A 13,165-nucleotide genomic window follows, 5' to 3' on the forward strand; every position below is an offset into this window, starting at 1 on the left:
AGGAGGGGACAGATGCAAATGTGTGATGCAGGCTGTGGCCAGTCCCTTCCCATCGCTCCTGCCCACCCTTTCCCAGTGAGCACGTTGTGCTTCCCAGCATGCGCTTGGTTTTGAACGATGAGCTTCATTTCTCTTCTGTTTCATACCGGTGCTTTGCAGTGTGGAGTGCTTTGCGAAGGGTTTTTTTTCTGCTAAAACTTTCCAGGGGTACAGCTGTTACTGCGTGTAAGAAAAAGTGCATCCCATCCCGGGACTGGGAGGCGGGACGGAGCTTGTCCCTCTGCCCCAGGAGGAAGGTCTGAGAGCTCCAAGGTCAGCTGGGTGCGGATGCAGGGGACAATGTGTAACACAATTCCCGCTGGCTCGGAACGCTGGGTGCGTGGGGACCCGGCCTGCTGGAGCCCATCTGTGTTTGCCTGAGCTGTCTGGTTCCTTCCGAGCTGGTGTTCACCTGGGCTGGGTTGCAGCAGGCGCCTGGGGCCCGCAGCCCCGATGAGCACCCCCGTTGGGCGATGCCGAGGCCTCGCCAGGTGCGAGCGTCTGTGCCGGATCCTCTGTGGCAATCCCTGGGCCGGCTGCTGTTTGAAAAGCTAATTAAAACCAGCGCTAGACGAGTGTTTCTATTCGTTTTGATTTAAAGCCCAAAACAGATAACGGCTTTTTGGCTCTCACCCAGGAGCTGGTTTCGTAGGAGCGAAAAGTCATCGCCACGGGATCCGAGTTCGGTGGTTTTGGGTCGGTGTGTGGGGCTGGGGGGGTAAGTGGCGGGCTCAGACCCGTGGCGCAGTCACTTGAAAAGCAGAGTCCTTGACGGAGCACGTAAAGCGGGAGCTGAATGGCGGTGAGATCGCCCGGCCACTTTATTAGAGGGGTTTGTGAGTGAGTCAAAGAACCTGGAGGGAACCGATAAGGAGGATTGCACAGAGAGGGGGAGAGGCTGGGAGAGGGGCTGGTCGGCTGTGGGGAGAGGCGGAGGAGGAGGAGGAACAGGAGCGCTGCTGCAGAGCGGCACAGCCTGAGAGCCCTTTGCTCAGGGAGGGATGGGAGCGCAGCGTTTGTGATGCTCCATGGCATGCCCATCGCTCTTGCCGTCATGGCAAGGCACTGTGTGCCGGGGCGTCTCCTCCCAGGGGCCAGTGTTTCTCTCTGAGGTTGTCCAGATGTTCGGTGAATTGGTGCTGGTCCATGTGAGAGCTCCCAGAGGTGCCTCGCAGCTGCCTCAGGGTGCAGGGAGCGGCTGCAGGGCTGCATCCGAAGGGTGAGGCAGCAGACCCTCGGCGAGGCGGAGCGGCCGATGTTCGGTGTTCAAGGCAGTGCAGCTCAGAGAGGAGCTGAATCGAGCCCCTGCCTTGCAGGTCTCTGCCGTAACCACAGGAGCATCCTTCCCGCACCAGGCTGGACCCAAGTAAAGCATTAGGATGTGAAAATCTGATGATGTGTTCTATTTAGTTAGCTGGGGGTTTTTTTGGTTTGGTTTTTTTTTTTTGAGAGAGATGAAATTGATACAGCTTTTGCTTCACAACAGCAAATTACAGAAATAATAAAAAATACTGATGTATCATTGGGGAATGTAATGGCTTTGGTGTCCCAGTGACTTTTCACATTCCTGGACCACTGGGACAGGCTGTCCCGGGGAGGTAATCAGTCCAACACCACAAACTAGTGGGCTAAAAGGATGGGGAGATAGTAGAGTTGGGTAACCCAGCCTTGCCTGGCCGGTGAGGTGTGAGTGCCGAGGGTAACTTAAAGGCTTGCAGACCTTGGAAGTGGAGCTGACCCAGAGCGGCTGGATCCGCAGGACCAGGGTGGCAGTGCTGGGACAGGAGGGGTGAGCTCGGATCTGGCTGCCCAGTGGTTCTTTGGTCCAGGGAGCAGTAATTGCCTAGAAGTTGTTTCCTACACGAAAAGATCTGGGTGGGTTGTGTGTGTGATCAGACAGCTTCTCCAGACGGCTGGTGGGACAGCTGGAGCAGCAGGACCCCTGTGCTGGTGGCCTGAGCTGCTGGGGGAGGTCAGTGTCCTCCTTGGGATGCTCTGGTAGAGCCTGCTCCATGGCGTGAGGTCGGTGTGATCACACCGGGAATTAACCTGCTGCCTCATGTAGGAGTGACACAGGCGTGAGCAGGGAAAGCCGCCTGGGAAGCAAGACGTGAGGCCGATGGGAGACGTGAGGCTGGGGAGTGGCAGCGGCGGCGATGGGAGCTGCTGCATCGATTGCTGCTTTCGTACAGGACTTGGTTTGCCGCTGCTGCCTCGTGGGGTATGCCGTGCCGAGGAACGGTACCTTCAGGAGTGTTTTTATTACTTCTCACTCCTAATATCCACATTTTGCGTGTTGTAATCTGCAGGAAGGTGGTGGTGGGTGCACTGGGACCCGCAGTGGGGTGCAGGGGTGGTCCTGCCGTGGGTGCCCGGGGCTGGTGATGGGGAGCAAGAGCTGCAGCCCCTGGCAGGAGTAGCTGCGTCTGCCTCCCTGCTGCAATTCCCAGGGGAATGTTGGGCACCTCCCTTCTTTTTGCCTTCTCCTCGCCCTGCCCTGCTGTGAAACACTCTTCTTTGCTCACCTGCGTGGCTGTGGGATCAGCAGGGACCAAGAAGGAGGTTTTCTCCATGTGCTTTTCTTCTGCCTGGGGTCTGAGGCTGCGCAAGCACTCCGACCCTGACTCTCGGTCCCTCTTGCTTGGAAATACGAAGGCAAAAATATCTTGGGATTTTGCAATTTCACATTCCCTGCCCCCACCTTCAAAGCTGATGCTAGCAAGGGGCGAGCCTGGCCCCTGGCCATCGGGGCGATGCATCTCCAGGCGTTGCTGAAACCTGCCTGCGGTTCCTGAGCGAGCAGAGGTAATAAAGTGAGCGTCTCGGTTTGGCCTTCCCCGTTGCCGGCAGATCGATAGGCAATAAACTGGATCCCGCTGCCGGGCTGGGAGGGGAGGGCAGCGCCTGGCCAGGCTGCGGTGCTGGCGGGGGGAGCGGGGCAGCTGAGCCGCCGAGACAATTTGTCAGCTCCTGCGGACGGGGAGAAAGAGTAAACACTCCTATTGAGGGAGAATTGCTTGTTTTCTGGTACCCAACTTTCTCTTCCCCGCCAGGTCCTCAGTTCATCAGTGCCCAATTTATCCTTTATTTGGTTTTCATAAATAATTCAGAAGAGTTTGAGTAGAATAATTGAGTCTTTTCCCAACCCTAATCCCAGACAATTCAAAACAAAAAGACATTTAGATTACAATTTGAGTGTATTAGCTGTTGGGAGATTTCCAGACAACTGATCTGCTTTCCTTTACAATTTCTGTGCCGTTCTATCATTTTTAAAGTGTTCTGCTTTGATAGTTAATAATTTGAGCATTTCCAGTTCTTCATGAAAAGACAGAGGCGTTGCTGTGATAAAGTGCGGGCGTGCATGCTGCCTTTGGATGGGCGAGCTTATCTGTTTTCCAAGAAGGACTAAATAAATGAAGTAGTGAGATTGCAAATCCAGCCTGCGATGTGCCTTATCATCTTCAGGGAAATAGATACAATCGTGCTTATTTGGCTTAAAATTAAAACTAATCTTCTATGCTGATGTGAGCTGAAAAGCCAGAAGGGATGAATTTGGGGAAGACTTAATGCAGGAAAACACAAGCCTGGGATCTGCATCATGCAGAGGGGAGAAATTACACCGAGGGCTGATCCCATTGCTGCATTTTCCAGCACAGAGCCTGCGAGGTAGGCGCGGCAGTTTGCCGGAGGGTTTTGCATCTGCTGAGGATGTTGCGAAGCATTGATGATGCTGGTCCTGCTGGTTCAGAGCGGCGGTGAGTGGCGTGGGGTGCGCGGCCAGCTGCTGGAGCGCCTGGACCGCTGAAGCCATGACCCCAGCAAACAACTGGGAGCACTAAAGAAATTTTCTGAGTAATAGCTATAAGCTATAAGCAAAATGTGCTTAGTTTCTGACACGAGAATCAGCTGGAGCTGTTTGATTTGCTACCCGTGGATGGCAGCCCTGAGGGGCACCGGGGCTCCCCAGCAGCACTGCCAGCTCCTCCCTGGGCTGGCTGCTTGATACGCTGCAGGATCCTCCGTCTGCCTCTTCATTGGCAGGAGGAAGGTGATGGGCCAGGATTGACATAAATCTGGTGTTACCTCGAAGCAATGGGGCCTGTCACCTCTCAAGCTGTCACCTGGTGCTGACTTTGCAAAAGAAAGTGGGGATCCTTGTTTGGGTAAGGCTCTGGAAAGGGCACTGCTGCGGGGGTGCCAGCATCCCAGGGAGGGGGGGTACCTCTCAGGGCAGGTTAATGACATGGCTGGACCCTTGCGAGGGCTGGTTGCCTTGGAAAGGGCAGTGCCACGTCCCCCATCGCTGCTTCTGCTCTGGCTGCCCGGCCGTGTCCCCGCAGCGGGAGCATGAGTGTGCCTGTGCCCCGCGCTGCTGCCGGGGCCCTGCCTGCGCTGCCAGCACTGCGCCGGCACCTGTCCGGAGCAGCTGGGTGTTCCTGCATGCCATGAAAGAGGGATGCAATGCTCCTGCACCCCGCGGAGCTGAGGGGGGTGTCCTCAGGAGCTGACTGAGTGGGTGGTGAGGGAGGTAGAGGGCACTTACTTGTCAGCAGGGTGCAGCCTGAGGAGTTTTGAAAACCAGCTGGGTGCCAGCACCTTTGGAAACCATTCCTACCTGGCCTTGCCCACAGACCCCGAGGGCGAGCGTCTCCAAAGCAGGTGTTTTCTGTAACACTTGTGCAAACCGAGCAGTGTCCAAGTGCTGCAACGCTCCTGCCCCAGGGCTGGTGGCTGGAGCACGGAGCTGGCACTGGCCCCGGGTGCTGCCCTCACCACATGTGGTCCAGGCACGGGGGAGCATCTCGTCCACCAAAGCAGAGCGGTCTGAGGTGGGGAGGCACGCTCGGGCTTTCATTGTCCTCATCTTGAACTGGGTTGCAGAGATGCCGTTGCTCAAGTTGTGACCCTGGCAGTGCCGGTGTGTCAAGAACGTGTATTTCTACACCGTGTTTTAGAAAACAAGCCGCAGCAGCGTTACTTCACTTACTTTGATATGCAGAGACACAGCACTGGAAGGACTATGCTATTTCGCATATCCCTTCTCATGTTTAATTAACATCTATCTTTTTTTTTTTTTTTTTAGATTTCTCACACTCGCAGCATATTAAAAGGTTACTGTGGCATCTCTAACCATGCATTTGTAGCACACAGAGACTTAAAGGAACCTGATCTTTCTCAAACTGAGCTTAATTCTGACTGTAATATGTAGGCTGTTAATTATGTTTGTTGAGGGATGCGCTGAGACTATGTCTGGCCAACTCAAATCAGGTTTATATAGACGTAATCAGAAATGTCTGCAAGCAGATGCATCATCAGGAGGAAGGTACCAGTAAAATTCAAAGAGGTCCCAACATAGAAAAGGTTGTTTGTATTGTATTTAACTCTAATTGGGTTAGCAGCTGAGACTCTGAGGATTAAACAAACTGACCTAAATACTGGTCTCAGCGGTCTTAGTTAATGTCTAGTTTCCTGCATCTCGGCTGATTTGGCTTCCCAGATACTCCGCAAAGCGTGTTATCTTTGTATCGAAAATGTAAAACCATATCGTCTTACTTATTGTGGTTCTGACAAAGCAATACTCATTTGGAGAATAGACTTTGCGAGCAGATTAAACAGTGTCTGAAGAACACACCTGATCCATCCCTGCCTCGCAGGAGTAACGGGGATGGAGTGGATGGGGTGAGATGGTGTCCAGGCATGATTGCTGGCACCGCCAGTTATTATTTCAGCTAATAGCAGATGGTAGAGAGGAGAAATCATCCATTTTCATTTACAAGTTATTTTTGTGCTGCAAGAGGCAGGATTGCTCGAATCATTGCTGTCAGGCAACCCTCTGGAAGGAAAACCTTATTTACCGTGAGGGATTTTTTGGAATGAGTTTTTCATCGTAGTATACTGGAGGAAAACTCTGCAGGGCCAGAAGTGAGATGGAGGACGAGCCCATTCACTGTCCGCGGGGCTGGAGGATTTTCATAGAGGAGGGGTTCAGGGTGATCTCACAGGAGGTTTATTGAGTCAGGAAAAATCTCCGTGTGTTTGGCTGTGGGTGTGTAAGCAGGCACCTAGATCATCTTTTAGTTGGGGTTTTCCAGCTCTAACATAACCCAGCCTGACTTTATTTTGCTTCTGGGTGTGCAATCACCAGTGGAGCCATCAAGGCCTGGTGGGTACCCTCAGCACTTGGCTGTCCCCGCTCAGGGCAGTGAGGTGGTGTGATGGGGACATGAAGGTGCTCGGGGCAATGAGATGGCTTTGTGTTTCGCACAGCTTCATTCATGTCAAGACCATCATTTGCCCTGGTAAGGTTGAATGTGGAGAAGCCCAGCGCTATACATCCCTTGGCATTTGGAGTACGTATTGGCTGTGCTGAAAACATCCATCCCCTAAGAGAAAGCAGCCTGTTTCTTTAGTTTAATACCAATTTTCAGCCCGTGTCCTGGCCAAGCTTGCACCCTGCAGCTGGATTTCATGTCTGCCCTGTCTCAGGGACCTCAGAGGGGCTGTAGCTGCTAGGGCCGGGGCTCCTGGCGCTGCCTGGCCAAGCAGGGGAGCCCCTACCTGCACGTCGTGCTCTCCTGCACACCCCTCACCCTGTAGGTGACATTAAACAATGCCCTGATGCCATACCACTGGGGACAGAGGCACCTGCTGCGCTCTCCCTTGGGGACTGTTTACCCAGGGCACCCCCCTGGGTGCTCGTGCCCCCAGGCTGTGCCAGACCCCTTCACTCTGCCTGTTGGATGAATTTATTTATTTTTTTCCGGTGCAGGTTTTCCGTACGGATCTGATAACGGCCATGAAGATCCCCGACTCCTTCCAGCTGAGCCCTGACGAGTACTACGTCCTGGCCGATCCCTGGAGGCAGGAGTGGGAGAAGGGCGTCCAGGTGCCAGCGAGTGCCGAGGCCATCCCCGAGCCCGTGGTCAGGTAAGCGAGCGGCGTCCCCTCTGCGGGGTCCCCTCGGCCTCGCTGGGGTGCACATCATCTCGGAGAGCGCGGGAAGGGGATGCACCCTGCCATGGGCAGCTGCTTTCTTAAAGTCCCTCTCTGTGCGCCCAGCTTTTCTCGGGCGGCAGCAAGGAGCTGTGCCAGGCAGGCCAGCTCCTTGTTTGCTCTTAGTTGGGGAATTTTAAAAAAGACCTGATAAAAGTCAAAGGGAAGATAAAAAAAATACCAGCTGAAAACCACCTGGAATGTCAGGCTCTGCCTGGCGGGTTGGTGCATCTCTGCCTAGAAGCGCGTGGCTGTACCACTGGTATTTCATGGCAGGAGTGCGGGAGCTGGCCCTTAAATTAAAAACTTCCCTCTTTACCATGTAAGCTGTTTGTGTATATTGGAAACGTGATGGGCATGCTGAGATTTGGGGCTGGGGAAAGGGAGCCCAGCGAATAAACAGGCATCTCCCAGACCTTGTAGAGACGACGTCTATTGGCCTAGATCGGTGTCTCATTAGCTGTTTTAAAATAGGGAACTGAGTGTTAAAATAGACACTTAAACAGCTGCTCAAGCAAAAAATAACGTGGGGGAGCTGCTGCCCATTCGCTGTGTGCCGGGGATTATCCCCGGGCAGCGGCCGATGCCGTGGGGGAAAAGCTGGTGCTGCCGGTGGGAGGAACTTGGAGCTTGGGAAGGGACCCAGAAAATTGCAGGGTCGGACCCAAAAATTGCAGGGTCGGACCCGAAAGCTGGTGGGGTTTGCAGGAGCTTCGCGGCTCGGGCGTGCTCCCTTGGTGGCGTGTGACCCCGGGCACGCATCCTGCAAAAACAGTGGCGGGAGCGTTGTGCCGGCATGGTGCTGGGGCCGCGGTGGGAGCGGGGCGGCTGCGGGGGGATGTGTTTTGCCGAGGGATTTGGGCACGACGCGGGGGCCGGCGAGGCTCCGCTTGTCCCACAGCAACAGCAGCTGCTGCTGCAGCTGCCGACCCCGCTTCTGAAGTAAACTTTTGTGTACACTCCCCTTCCTCCCCCGGGGACAGCAGAGAAAGAAATGAAACTTTAATGAGTCTGAACACATCAAAAGGGAAGTTGTAAAGGGGGCCGTTGAGTTGATTTAATCCTTGGAAGAAAAAAAACCCAGCACAAAAACGCCAAAAAAAAAAAAAGGGGAAAAAAACCCTCTATGTGCAGAATATCTTTTTTTAGTTGTCTTTGACAGCTAACCGCAGTCTGGACTCACAAGGGCTCTGCTCCCCGACTGAGGGCTCACGCCGGTGCTATTTCCAGCTGAAAAGCGATAGCTCGGCGCTGGCGGTGCCCGTGTCAAGCCAGCCGGAGCAGTGGGCTGCAGGGCACGGCTTGGCTCCGCGGCGCTCGGCCGGGGTTCTGCGTCCCAGCCCCCCGCGCCGGGGGCTGCGGGCGCGCGGGGCAGGCTGCAGACGCGCCCCCTGCTCTTCTCCAGGCGCTTGTTTCTGGGGGTCCCGGGGCAGCTCTGCCTGTGCCACGTGTTCCCGTGCAGGGGTGCTCCTCCGGCGGAGCCTGGTGCAGGCCATCCTTCCCGCTCTGTCCAGCTCTGGCACCAGCCCTTTCCCATTTCCCCCGCCATTTTGGGGGGCCACTGTTGTGTCTCCTCTCGGTCCTCTCTCCTGAGACTAAGCAGATCCATTTGTTTTAAGCTTCCATCAAAGGCTGTGTTTGCTGCAGTTGTGAATGTTTTTGTGGCCGTCTAACAGGCTTCCCCTGGTTTCACCCATGTCACCACAGGGACATGCCTACAGACTTCGGAGGGGACATCAGAACCTCCCCCCCAGCCTGGTGCTGCCCCCTCCCCTTGAGTTTGGGTTTCACTTCTGCTGTCAGATTCTCCTGTGAAGAATTTCCCAATTCTTGGGGTTGTTTTACTCATTTGATTATTTTTGAGCTGGGCACTGTTCCCTAGTCCTTGCCAGATTGCCTCTTGCAATAGTTCCAGCTCTGTCTTCAATTCCCCGACACCATTTTGAGTTCAAACCTTGCTCTCCAAAGAGGTTGTGACTTCCCATTTATCAGAGTTCGACTCAGCAGACCGAGCAGGCGTCCCCCGTGCTGCGGGAGGCAGCCTGGCCCCGCAGGGGTCTCAGCAGAGCCCACGGACACCGGGGAGCATCTCCTGCTAGGCAGCGTGGAAGCCTTGCTATGTCGAGATGGGTCCCATCTGCTCCTTTCCACCCACCACGGAGGTCCCAGCCCGTGTCAGACAGTTCCTATCCCATGTTATTTTCTGCCTGCATTCATCTAGATGGCTTATTGATGTGTTTCAGTGGTTTTCCCTGAGTTTTATTTTTAAGGGCAGATAACATGCGTCATCTTCTGGTCTTGGGAAATCTGACCCGTTCTCTGTGACCTCTCAGAGATGCTGGTTAGTAGCTCCATCCCTCTCGGCTAATCCCAGGTGGATTTCTGCAGTCCCTCTGGGTTGCAGCATGCCCCGCTCATCCCAGGCTGCTCCTCCCGGACTGCTGCGGGATCATGCTACTTATTCACAGCCTTAGCTTCCTCGGAAGTCTTTCCTCTCTTGTTGCTCTGTCTGTCTGTCCTGCACTGTGTCTCTTCGCTGGCAAGACAGCAAGCGTAGCGCCAGTGGCTTTGTCCTCGGACTGAAGCCTGCTCAGGATATTGCTCCTTCGCTAGTGCGATGTGAGTGGAATGAAGAGCTCATTTTACAGCAGCCTTAATGGTTGCACCTGGTTTGTGGCCATGATGCATGTCTCAGGGGGACAGGCGGTGACACTGCCAGTTTTTTTTACATCAGGACAGCATCTCTCCACACGCACACCAGAAGGCACGCAGAGGTGGGTGTGCTCCTCCCGAGCAGTTCTCCCTCTGATAGCGTCCCTGCCCTCAGTGCTGTCCCGCTTGGGTCGCTGATGTGAGAGTCGAAGCGCTCTCGTGGAGAGCAGCGTTCAGACTGCCAAGGACAGATGAAGGCTGCAGTCCCTTTTGCATCTCCAGTGCTAGGCGACTTGCCCTCTTTTGGAGAAATGTCATTATTTTTTTCACAAGAGATGACTATTATTTCATCTGCCTAAAGAGAACAGCCTTAAAAGGCCTTACAACTCCATTTACCTCCCCAGTCTAATTGCTTTAATTTGCCCCTGGCTCCATCCCAGCAGCACGTGGGTACCTCGCTGGTCCCGCTGAGCTGCTGCCCCACAGCCTCTGCACCACTGTCCCCTTTGGCTTCCAAACTTTTCTTTTTCCCTATTCAAAAGATTTCACATAAACCCAACAGGTCCTCCCTGCGTCAGATACAGCCAATCCAAATTGCTGAAAAAAATCCCAACAGTGATACTTTTTGTAGACTGGGGAATGTGGAGCCCAGCAGCTGCCGCTATTCCTCGCTGTCGGGGCAGCATTTTGCTTTTCCCCCCCATCTCAAAGGTGCAGCACAAGGGTGAGACAGAGTATCCTGCCCTTAGGTTTGTGGCAGCAGGGTGCCGGTGGTAATCCAGTTGTCGCTCCGGATGGCCATTTCCATGGGAAATTCCTAGAGGGAGGCGGGGAGGGGGGCCCAGGAGCTGGACAGCAGGCAAGCACTGCCTGCAGAATAACCCTCAGCCCACCACCCTGGGACCCCCGGTTTGGTCGTTTCCTGGGCTGGGTGGTCGGCAGCGAGCAGGTTTTGCCACGGAGGGTGCGAGAGTCACATCCCACCTCGGGGGTGGCTCTTGCCCCCCAAGAGGCACCTTGTACGCAGCCGCCGCTGCTCCTTTCATCTCCCACCTGGGCTCCTGGAAACCAGCTCTGCCTACCTGCACCCTGCCTTGAGGTTTTGTGCCTCCAAAGCTGGAAATTAGATTTTTTGATACATTTTATTTTTCTGGAGCTCTAAAATGTCAAAAGCCGGGGGTGAGGCAGAAGGAAAGCGCTGTGTTTTAAGGAATGCTTTCCCCAGAAAGCAGCCGTCTCAAAATGCCTCCGGTACGAGCCACCTTAAACTTGAGGGTCCTTTCTAGGTTAGCACAAATGGCAGTGCAGTCGCAAGGGAAGCGGTGGGGGAAGAGGTGCAGCATCTCTTGGCTTGGTGTCCCGGGAGGCACGGATGCTGCCGATGGCCACCCGCATGCCAGGGCTATCAGGCGGCGCAGGAGATCTGCTCTTCCCTCTCACAATCATTTCCAGCTCATCGCTGCTGAGAAGCGGTTTATTTTATACGGTGGCGCACCTGAGAATTGCCCAAAGCTTGAAGGGCTCCAGCCTGGCGAGAAAAGCCGCTTGGGGTCGGATGGGAGCAGGGGATGAAGAGTGGAGGTGAGTTTCCCTTTCGCCAGGCAGGGAGCAGCAGGCATCCTGCCGCTGCATCCCCCGGTCACCCGCCCTGGGACGTGGGTGGCGATGACGCTGCATCCCAGTGATGACACTACATCCCACTTCCGCTAGAGCCTGTAGCCAGAAGGTCTCCACTGCCTTTCCAGAGCCAGAGATGAGCCTTACAGCCCCCGTGTGAGCTCTAACGTTATATTACAGTTGGGTAAACTGAGGCACGGGCATTTCTACTATGGCTCAGTGGTAGAGCCAGGTGTGAGGTCCCAGTCTGGTGTGGGGGCACAGCTGGGTGCTTGACGCAATGTTGGACCATCTCAGCATGGTTTAAGTTTAAGGATTAAGCAAGATGAAGAGATACCACGACAGTTCTGGAGCACTGGGGCTGCAGTGCCACCGCTCTTGTAAATAGGAAGGAGAAGCTTTAGATGAGGTTTGTCTTTCCAGCGTCACACTGTGATAAACCCAAGAGGAAAGTGGGCCTTGCTGGTTTGCTGTGGGTGCTTGTAGGAGGCTGTGAAGCCCTTTCTGCAGAGCGGCTGTGCAGGGATGTGACCTGGGCTCGTCCCTACCCACTGGCAGTGATGCCGGGGCCGTACGCAGCAGCACGCTGAGCTCGCTCAGCAGAGCATCATGCCGTAAAGACGCGGCACCTATGTAGGATTTTGTGCGCCTGTACGGGTTTTAATTCCTCCTTTATTTAATGATTTAACATTTTTGGCATGTGGCTCCTTCCCCAGGCAGGATCTAGAGGTGGCTCTTGGATCTTGCATTAAGCCACATTAGTATGTGCTGTAGATTCTGTTTCCTGTGAATTTGCACACAGCAGGAGGACGAGCAGGAAGGCTGCTTCTTGCTGGCAGGCTTCCCAGATATTCTTGGCGTTGCAGATCTATACTTGCATCATTGCTGTGGCCCTGTTTTAACAGAAAACAGAAAGTGCTGTGGCAACAGGAAGGCACAACCTCTGCGAGTACCAACTCGGTGATGACGGTGGCACCAGCACAGATGCTGTCTGCCGTGTCGGTATGGTGTTTGTGTCGCTGTCCTGTCCTCCTCCCTCGGGTCCCCTCTGGCCCTGCTGCTCCCCACAGCCCCACGCGCAGGTAAAGTAGCTCCTTGCTGCGCTGCCGGGCATGTGTTGAGCTGGTGCGGGGCTGGCTGTGCCCTGAGCATCGTGATGTCCAGCTGCCCGGTGCTCATCTCCTTGGAGCTGTGTTGCTCTCCAGTGGACTCCAGTCCCCTGAGGAGTTGCCCCAACACCTCCAGGAGGTCCAGCAGTTCTTCAGGGGGGTGTAGAGTTTTTGGCAGGCTGTTCATGTCACGGTTTTGCGATACCAACATCACTGCAAAAGGGGGCAAGAGGAGGCACGCAGAGCCAGTCTCCTTGCAGGGAGCAGTGTTGGAGAGGTGTGTGCTGGGGTGGGGAGAAGAATTAACTGGTGCACCAGTAATGGGTGTAGGACTGGGGCATACCCCTGCCCTTCCCTTCTGCTCCTGGTCAGTGGGCACCTTGGCTTATCCTGGCGGGGCTGGATGCCGCATCCAGAACACCCAGCGCAGGGAGGGAGCGGTTCCAGCAAAGGGAGAAGGTAATGCCGGGAGCAATCTCTGCCGCGGCGTGGAGCACGGTGGCACTGAGGGTGGCACGATGCAAAACGTCCCAGCCATGCCCGGGCTGCCCCTTTCCCTCTGCCTCTCGCTCCGTGTGCAGCGGGAGCCCTGGATGACGGCCAGGCTGTATCCCTGCAGCAGCGCGGCTCCCAGCCCGGGGAGGGCTTTCCAAAGCGTCGTTCTCAGCATGTACCGTATGAACCAGCACACTTTGTTCTTGAGCGTTGAGATTGGACTCCCTTCCCTCGGTCGGCGACGCAGGCTGGCTGTTGAC

General features: G+C 55.0%; 1 protein-coding gene across 3 annotated transcripts in view; it reads left to right on the forward strand.

Moving 5' to 3' along the window:
• The window catches only part of JADE2 (jade family PHD finger 2), an 83,945-nt gene that overhangs the window by 16,087 nt on the left and 54,693 nt on the right, over positions 1 to 13,165 (forward strand). For all 3 annotated transcript variants that reach the window (XM_040603154.1, XM_040603152.1, XM_040603155.1), the window contains one exon: positions 6,809 to 6,966. In XM_040603154.1, coding sequence (XP_040459088.1) covers positions 6,809 to 6,966 — 158 coding nt within the window. The remainder of the gene's footprint in view (positions 1 to 6,808; positions 6,967 to 13,165) is intronic.

This window comes from Falco naumanni, chromosome 8 (assembly GCF_017639655.2).
Source record: "Falco naumanni isolate bFalNau1 chromosome 8, bFalNau1.pat, whole genome shotgun sequence".
NCBI lineage: Eukaryota > Metazoa > Chordata > Aves > Falconiformes > Falconidae > Falco > Falco naumanni.